The sequence below is a fragment of the Choloepus didactylus genome (genome assembly GCF_015220235.1).
Source record: "Choloepus didactylus isolate mChoDid1 chromosome 11 unlocalized genomic scaffold, mChoDid1.pri SUPER_11_unloc1, whole genome shotgun sequence".
NCBI classification, from domain to species: domain Eukaryota; kingdom Metazoa; phylum Chordata; class Mammalia; order Pilosa; family Megalonychidae; genus Choloepus; species Choloepus didactylus.
The window spans coordinates 2,524,299-2,534,043 of NW_023637577.1; the positions used below are offsets into that span (position 1 = coordinate 2,524,299).

Below are 9,745 nucleotides of genomic sequence, written 5' to 3' on the forward strand. Positions count from 1 at the left end.
GCTGTACTCAGGCACTCCATTCGGGCACTGTGGAACTGCGGCGTCTCGCGAAATCTGCTTTCCGCGTTCCAGGAGCTTTGACAGAGAGAACCCCAGGCAAGGTAGGTGGCTCTGAAGGGCTTGCCCAACGAATCGTTGGGTTGGGTTGACGTGAGTAAAGATGAGATCTGAGCGAGTCTTGGCGAACGACCCTGTGTCTTTCGTTTGCTCTTTAGAGCTTTTGGAGAGCTGAGGAGCCAGGGGCTTGGAGAAGCAAGGCATGTATTTTCAGCCGCACCTCAGGAGGGGAGAATTCTGTCACCACCAGAGAGGCAACAGCCCTGAAATGTGACTGCAGTTGAAGAGCTCAGCAGAGGCCCGGGAGTGTGCATTGAGAGCTTGGAATATGCTGAAAGACCAATGCTTTCCAAGGGGAATTGAGGTGCCAGCTGGTCCACTCGAGAGTGACCCGGAGCAGGGGAGTCAGAAGACAGTTAGAGAAAGCAAGAGGGATCCTTGGGGCTGACTTGGGTTCCAAGGGGAGGCTGCTGTCACATAATTGTTGCCGTCCTCTCATGATGGAATGCTGCTGAGGGCCTCCACCCAGGGGAGCCTCTGGGACTGTGGAAGGAGCTGAGGACTCTTGGAGGTCTGACTGACCCCAAATTCATGCTTAGGACCTGCAGGGGTGTCAGAGCCCCGATGTGCTTTCCCTCAGAAAGATGAGGTCTCTGAACACCTCCACCATGGATGGGGCTGGATTGGTGGTGGAGAGGGCCTTCTCCTTCCGCATCCTCACAGCCTGTTTCCTGTCCCTGCTTATCCTGTCCACGCTCCTGGGGAACACTCTGGTCTGTGCCGCCGTCATCAGGTTCCGGCACCTGCGGTCCAAGGTGACCAACTTCTTCGTCATCTCCTTGGCTGTGTCAGATCTCCTGGTGGCTGTCTTGGTCATGCCCTGGAAAGCAGTGGCCGAGATTGCCGGCTTCTGGCCCTTCGGGTCCTTCTGCAATATCTGGGTGGCCTTTGACATCATGTGCTCCACTGCGTCCATCCTCAACCTCTGTGTGATCAGCGTGGACAGGTATTGGGCTATCTCTAGCCCTTTCCGGTATGAGAGGAAGATGACCCCTAAGGCAGCCTTCATTCTGATCAGCGTGGCATGGACCTTGTCTGTGCTCATTTCCTTCATCCCAGTGCAGCTCAGCTGGCACAAGGCAAAATCCACAAGCCCCTCAGATGGGAATGCCACCTCCCTGGTTGAGACCACAGACAACTGTGACTCCAGCTTGAGCAGGACCTATGCCATCTCGTCCTCCCTAATAAGCTTCTACATCCCTGTGGTCATCATGATTGTCACGTACACGAGGATCTACAGGATCGCCCAGAAGCAAATACGGCGCATCGCGGCCTTAGAGAGGGCAGCAGTTCATGCCAAGAATTGCCAGACCCCGGCAGGTAATGGAAAACCCTCTGAGAGTTCCCAACCGGAAAGCTCCTTTAAGATGTCCTTCAAAAGAGAGACGAAAGTTCTGAAGACCCTGTCCGTGATCATGGGCGTGTTTGTGTGTTGCTGGCTACCTTTCTTCGTCCTGAACTGCATGGTGCCCTTTTGTGGTTCTGAGGAGACCAAGCCCTTCTGCATCGATTCCATCACCTTTGACGTCTTTGTGTGGTTTGGGTGGGCTAATTCCTCCTTGAACCCCATCATTTATGCCTTCAATGCTGATTTTCGGAAGGCATTTTCAACCCTCTTAGGATGCTACAGACTTTGCCCTACGACGAATAATGCTGTAGAGACCGTCAGCGTCAATAACAATGGGGCCGTGGTGTTTTCCAGCCATCACGAGCCACGAGGCTCCATCTCCAAGGAGTGCAATCTGATTTACCTGATCCCGCATGCCGTGGGCTCCTCTGAGGACCTGAAGAAGGAGGAGGCTGGGGGGATAGCCAAGCCTTTGGAGAAGCTGTCCCCAGCCCTGTCTGTCATATTGGACTACGATACCGACGTCTCTCTCGAGAAGATCCATCCCATCACACAAAATGGGCAGCACCCAACCTAAAGAGCACCCAACTCTGAGACAAATCCTGCCAGAGCTGCTCATCCCAAAAGCTAGAGGAGATTTCCCTGGGGCTTGCTGTTAAGAAACTAAGGTATGGTGAGACTCTGGGGTGTCAGGCAAGCCCTTCTCTGCTGCTCTCCCCCAAAACACAACCAACTGTATTTTAAAGTACAATCCAGCGTATTATCTGTGTTGTTCTTTGTGAATCAGAGACACGCAGTGACACTAACTTTCACAAGGGATGTGTCTTTGGCTCCGAAATTGTTTCTAGCAACTGATTCTTATCTTAGGACTAAAAAATAGGGCAAGACATCAACAATGAACAGTTTCACTTAAAAACTAAACCTTTCTGGGAAGGAAATTAGAAGGGTTGAGTTTGCTGTGTACACAAACAGGTGCTAACACTGTTCCAAGCAAAATTTTCAGATTGTAAAGGTAGGTGCATGCCTTCATAAAACCTTTCTAAGAAAATAATTGAGCCTTACAGCAGGAATGGAAATTTTTGTTTTTCAGGAATGAGAGATGCTTTGTTGATATTGGTTTTATTTATTTATTGTATTATATGAATATTTTTAATTTATTATGATAAATCTATATTTATCTTATTTAATAGGATAACCTAGTGAGATCTCTGAGACCTTACAATGACATTTTTGTCCCTTTAAAGAGCACTTTATAAGTCAATGAAACAAACCCACTGACATCGGAAATTCTAAATGCTCATGTGTGACTTCTAGAAACACAGCAAAGAGTGATAGGAAGTGGAGCTGTGATGAGCCCTTAAAATTTATTGACAAATAAATATGAGGCAAGCTTCTATGAATGTTCTTTTTTTTTCCTAAAAAGGTAAATAAAAATTAAAAAGAAAGCATAGCTACTATTACATTCAAAATTGTTTATATGGCAAAGAATTTCCAGGAGAATGATTTGCAGTTGTGTAAATATCTTAAATAAAAACTAGCTTAAGAAGAATCCAGCTTCATATTTAAGACCTTAGGTGGTCATAAATATATGCCATTTTGTATTTATGTAAAATAATTGGCCCCCCTCCATCTTTTCTCATTTCACCTGTCAGATAGCTTTTCTGAACCAAATGACTGTATTGGTTAGGGATGGAGAGGGAAGATGGGATTTCAGGAACTCTTGTTTCGTGACAGTCTCATCAAAGGACAAAGCTCCAGCCCTGTGTCTTCTTTGTACCCAGGCCAAACCAGGCCACTCAGTGGGGCTATTTTTTTTGTAGTGCTTTTATTTGAATTTAGAACTGATTTTTTTTTTCTAAAGTCTTTATGTGTTAATGGTATATTGACCAATGAATAGTGCCTAGTTATCTGCCTTGAGTAAGACTCTTCTGTTGGTGGAAGAAACAGGACACTGCATCTTTTTGGGTGTGCTAAGCACCTCAAAGTCATCAGTATTTCCTTTGACAAATGCTCGCCCTTTCTTTGTGCTTTGCCATCAAGTTCCTATTGTCATCCCCTGGGCTGTAAAAAGTATCCTAAGCCTCCATTGCCAGATACTAACTCACATGGGGCACTTTGAGAGAGTTTTTTGGAAATGTTTACAAAGAATTCTTGTTGGTAAGCAATTGGCTTTACATTGAGATGGAATTGGTAACAGGAAAAAAAATCCACTGAAAATATATCCTGCATCAGGTCTGTGTTATTTTATGTATTTGTGAATGTTTTCTTAATTTTATTGCCTGTATGCTTTCATACATATAATAAACTTATTTTGTGAACTGAAATCAACCCTGAATGAGCTGCATTGCATTTGTTAAATGCGATTTTTAAACAAGAATATTTCAGATCTGCAAGTAAGACAACATGGGCCTTTTCAAGTATACATTACTTTTTCTTTAGGGGAGATTTCTTCTTTATGCATGCCACGTGCTGCCTTTGAATATTTAAACAGAAAATGTTTTCTAATTTTGGCTGCATACTCTCACTTTCCTTCTGTCTTAAGAAAATTATTTTTTGAAAAGAAACCTTTCTTCACTTGAGGAATTACCTTTCTTTTCCACAGATTTGAAAGCCTTCTAAAATTTCTGCTTTTTCTTTCAAAGAGCTCAGGGATTTTAAATAATATAAAAATTACAGAAAAGACCGTGGCTTGCTATGGGGTTGTCTTGGAGTCTCAGATGATGGCAACCAATTTATGTGCGGTGTTTGTTTTAAAAGGAAAATAGGATAGGAATTTTCTCTCCAGAGAATATACAGGCTGTGATGCTGGGCTTATCCAATGTCTTATAGAACACATTCATAGGTCCTGCTAAACTCACTTACTTAATATGCTAAGGCCTTTTTTTTTTTTTAATCCCAAGGAATAAGAATGGTTGAACAGCAGGTAATGTAGAAATTAAGGGTTAAGTTTATAATTTGGAGCATCACACAACAGATGGTGTCTTTTTAAATCCTATATTTGCCTGCCTTGGGCTTTGGTGTATAATGAACATGTCTAGAGTGAGCACCCATGATGAAGGATGTCTTTTCTTTCTGCTTTGAAACTTTCTGGATATCTTTATTCTTTGCAGTTTAATTTTTTGTTCTTAAATTAGAAGTCTGGCTGTGCCAAGCAAGCATGCTCAGGGTTGTTGTTGTCCAGCCAATGAAACATGTCACAAAAGCCTTTTCCATTGATTTCATTGGCAAAAGTGTAAAAAATAAATATGTCTAGAAATTACATTAAATAATTGTAAAATTCAATATAAAGTGAACAAAACTGTACTTTGGGTTCCTGGCATGCTGGGTTGATAAAAGGTATCTTATGAAATCTTAATTTTACTGAAAGGATCTTTCAAAGAATTCAATTTATGACTCTGAAAGCCAAATTACAATATGACTTTAATTTCATTTTTAACTATAGTGAAGAACTTAATAATTTCACTACATGTGAAACACTTTCCCAAGATAGAGACAATTTAAAAGAGGTGTTCTTTTTCACTCCCCATGTAGATAGAGCTCTCTTGTTGGTGACTGACCCAACATGAAGTCTTGGGGAGGGAGGCTGAACATGGGCTTCATTCATTCATTCATTGGGTTTTATTCAGAAAAGTCACTATTTTTTTCCTGGGTTCTAAGTAAGTCACGGTCTCTGAGTTTCAGCTTTGTCTTGAGCCACAAAACCTCTGTGTTGACATTTTCAGTGCCAAGGTCACCCAAAAAAGCAAAGGGATATGTAGTTCAAGTTCAGGGCCTTCTGAAGATTCTCCACTCTTTGGGGCTCTGCCAAAATCTCCCCACTGCCCCCAAGCCTGCACTGGTGGCATTTCACCTTGATCTTCCCACTCCCCAGGAAGCAGTCCACATTAGGGGCCTCAAATGCAGGCTTTGGATCAAACAGACCAGGTTCACATTTCAGCTACCACTTTAAAGCTGTGTAGCAGTCAACAGATGTCTTTACCTCTCTGTGCCTGTTTACCCATTTGAGAAATGGAAAGAAATATGACGATTCTTACAAGTGCAAAATGAAGCTAATTCTATAAGAGTACTGAGCCCTGAAATGTTGAGCTCACTGATTCTTTGCAGGATCTTCCTTTTTGAGCAGTTGATCACTTAATGTTTAAGAATAACGAATCTGCTATGTATTTGACTTCCTTGTGTGTTTGCTTAAAGCACATAGAAGTGACTTTTAGAGTTTATGTGCCTTGGGCTTCTCCTAGACACTAGTCCCTCTTGCTGTGGTTATCTGGTATTCCAGAAGCAAGGGGCTTTTTATATCTGTGAGGTTAAGAATATTGCCTTAATTTGCCACTAGATTCAGCCTGAACAAATCTGTCCACAATGTTTTAGTCTGTAAAATCTACTTACCTTGTAGAATTTGTTTCAGGAATAATGAGTTGATGGCCAGCTGCTCTGGGCTGTTAAAACTGGGACTTGCTGCTAAACATAATTTGGTTAGTCCATTTATTTGAAGGAACTAACCCAGTGGATCATGAGATTATAGTGTTATATAGATTAGATGCACCTTTATGGAGTTCTTTGAGATTTGCTGGATAGAAAATATGGGATAACCAACTTATTTTTAAATAGAGGATTGAATGGAGGTGAACGTACAGCATAAGAACACCTCTAAGATTTTGATACCAGGCCAATCGATGTTGCCTCTGTCATTTTTTTTTATTGCCACACTTTATTTTATGGTATATTAATTATTAGGGAAGTTGTGGGTTTACAGAGCAATCATGCATAAAATACATGGTTCCCATATACCACCTTATTATTACGACCTTGCATTGGTGTGGTACTTTTTTTACAATTGATGACAACACATTTTTATAATTGTACAATTAACTATAGTTGGTGGACTATGAACTATAGTCGGTGGTTAAATTGGGGTTTACTGTTTGTGTTAATGAGATTCCATGAATTTTCTTATTAAAAATTTTATTCTAGTATCATATAAACAACCTAAAATTTCCCCTTTTAACCACACTCAAATATATAATTCAGTGCTGTTAATTATGTTCCCTTCTGTCATTTTTAAGCAACTTCCAAGTAAGGTACAGAATTTAAAAAAAACAGCATTTGGGCTCACATCACTCAAGATTTGGGAATTGTAATTTACACAGCATTAGAGGTTTAAAAATAATCTCTGATTTAAAAGGGTTTAACTTTTTCCTCACTATGAGAAAATGCACAGAACCAGTTAGAATTTTTCTCATGCCCTACGAGCTCTCAAAACTGATAAATATTTCCAGCCATTGCAAAGGATATGCAATGAACTATGTCCAGAGCCGTAGTTTGACCTCCTCTGCTTCCACCAGCAGAAATGCCAGAAAAATGACAGTGGGTAGAAGGAACTGGGAGATCTGAAATATAAACCAGGGTGTTTTTTCTTTTTTATTAATTTTTGAAAACAATTAGTTGTGATAAGCTATTTTATAACCTTTTAACATAAGCTTTTTTCCCCATCTCTTCATTAGGAGGTTGAATGAGATATTTTCCGTATTGAAAAGACTAAGATAGGAGGTATGGTTCTGGCAAAAATGTGACAGATAGCTTTGCTCGGGTAGGTTTCCGAGTCCCCATCCCCTTTGCTATTAGAAAGCCGACAGAATGATATTTATAAACTGCAAATATGACTGTGTTATGCCCTTGCTTACTACTTTTCAATGGCTCCCAATTTCTTTCAGAAAAAAAAAAATCAAGTTCAGTCAAACCCTTCATGATCTGGCCCCTGGTAGCCTCTGCAGCATCATCTATGGCTATTACCCCATTTGTGCCCACATTACAGACATTTGGAACTTTGTACAGTTTGTGGAAGGTACCAAGTCCTTTGTCATCTCTGTGCCTCTGCACATACTGTTCCCTTTGCCTGGAACACCCTTTCCTGTTTCCTTTTTTGGCCACTCCTACTCATTCTTTAAGATTCTGTCAGGTATAATTATGGAAAAGCCTTCCTTGGCACCTTATTCCTACCTCTGCTTGCCTCCTTTATTTTCTTCCAAGGTTTACCATGCCATAATGAAATAATCTCTTTACTTCCTTATCTTTCTCCCTCAATTATGAGCATACTGAAGGCAAAGGCTGTTTTATTTTTCTTTTCACCATCTCTCTCTCTCTCCACTTCTAAGTACCCAGCACATTGCCTGGCTTACAGAAGTGGCTCATTAAACATTTGTTGAATAACTGAAAGAATGAATATGTCAAAACTGGGAATGTTGGAGTCAGAATTGTAGTGCAGCTTATTTCTGGGGAGCTTGATGACTTATTCAAAGGTTGACATATTCCTGTGTGCTCTGATTAATTTGATCAGGTCACATTCACACAGCATATTTCAGCAAACATTTAACCACATTAAATATTTAATTTAACAGCATTAAATGCTTAATTTAACCACATTTAACCACATTAGACATTCAACTGGTGCTCAGGGCTGCTTCTGGAAGGTGGAATGGGCACGGGGGATGATGAACCAGTGTGGGATGGGGGCCAGTGCTGCTGGAGGAGGGTAGAAGCTGGACAGGGTTGGGAAGGAAGAGGCACCAGAGGTGAACTTGAAGGATGGGCAGGGTTTTGAGTGTCAGACACAGACAGGGAGTGAGAACAATGGAGGTAGGGTGTCCTGTGCCTCCAAACGTGGGGCTGGAGAATGGGCAATGGACCAATTTTCTGGACCAATATATCATGATTGATATACAGAGGAATTAAAACTTAGTAAAAAGTCTGCTCCAAAAAGGGTTCCTATAGGCTGTTAAATTAATTGCTTTGGGGTGGTCTCCACCCGCTGCAGGTGCATCCGGGTAATTAACCCGTGGTCATCGGGCGTGAACATGAGCCCCTCCCTTCTTCACACCGTCTTCTCCAGCCACGCTCACTTGTTTACTGCTTGGGGCCAGCTCTTTGCTTTTCCTCCAATTGGGATGCCCTTCCTCCTTGTCATCTTCATCTGTGTAAGACTCATCCTAAGTGTCAGCCTCACTCGGAGCCCTTCCTTGGCTCTTCCCTCCCTTCTGCCAGGGACTGTACCGTGTCATGAGCTGTCTGTGTGTCCTGTTTCTCCCGGGAGCTCCTTGAGGGCACAGAGTGTGTCCTTTTCAGCACTGTATTCCCAATTCCCATAGCCCTGCCCACAGTCAGCACCCAAGTTATTCTTTCTTTTTGAATGGATGGGTGAGTTAACACCTTTGTGAAATGGTTTAGGGTGGTGCTTCTACACGTATGTTTATTTTCTCCGAGGGGTTGACTCCACTGGTTACAAGGGATTATCTTCTCTGCTAAGTTAGGTTTCTCTGTCTCTGACACAGTCACAGGAAAATGATTGAAAGAGGATTTAAATGGCAAACTAGGGCTCTCTCTCCTCTCTGAGTGCATGGAGAGCAATCAATCCTTTTGCATGGGAAAGAAAAGAAATGTCAACCAAATGTCACAAATGTGTTCCGAGATTATCTGGCCACATACATGCTGTTTTGAGATGGAGTTTTTAGGTCAAATGTATTTAGCATTATGAACATATTGACTGTAATTAAGGTAATGCCCAGCCCCATTTGAAAGATGCTTCTTTAATGCACATTGCTGTTTGCTATTAAAACAGGGAGGGTGGTGCATTGGGAGGATGGAGAGTATTCCACACAAATTCTGCCAAAACTGCTGTGGGTTTTTACTAGCTTGATGGTGGGTTTTCTATAAAATAACATGTTGCTTGCTAGTATAGGAGAGAATAAAAGAAGATCCACTATTCTGAGAGGGGGACAGGGCAACAAGGTGACAGTTCCAGCTTCTTTTAAAAAGCCTGGTCATGATACTTGAAAGACAAAAGCAAATTTTTATGCCATTTTTAGAAAGCAACCATTGGCACCAATATTGCAGTTAAAGCTTATCTGCTTTCTCATGGGACCATGGAGTTTAGAATGTTGTACTTGGAGGAGGCTCCACTGAGTAACAGAACCTCTGGGTTGGTAAAGGGTAAACAGGCACTTTTCTGCTCTGCCTATAGGATCGAAAACTGATGTGGCTTATTGGAAGGGGAATCTGGCAGTAGCAATCAGACTTTAAAATGTGCACACATTTTGACTCAGCAATTCCACCTCCACAAAACTGCTTCACGTATATCCTTCCCATATGTACTCGGAGATGCATATGTAAAGGATGCATGCTGCAGCCTTTTTTGTAAAAGCTGACTGGAGGCTACCTAAGTGTCCAGTCTTATGGGAATGAATAACAAAAATGTCATATGTCCACAGCATATAATAGCTAAAAAGA

At 41.8% G+C, this 9,745-nt stretch overlaps 1 protein-coding gene across 1 annotated transcript; it reads left to right on the top strand.

Annotated features, from left to right (window-relative positions):
• Positions 1 to 239: 239 nt before the first annotated feature.
• Positions 240 to 3,793, top strand: DRD1 (dopamine receptor D1). The gene has a single exon (XM_037823193.1). It carries the CDS (start codon positions 702 to 704, stop codon positions 2,040 to 2,042), a length of 1,341 nt encoding a protein of 446 aa, XP_037679121.1. The 5' UTR covers positions 240 to 701; the 3' UTR covers positions 2,043 to 3,793.
• The last annotated feature ends 5,952 nt before the right edge of the window (positions 3,794 to 9,745 follow it).

Coding starts and splice junctions, on each gene's coding strand:
- DRD1 (XM_037823193.1), top strand. CDS start 702: ATGAGGTCTCTGAACACCTCCACCATGGATGGGGCTGGATTGGTGGTG.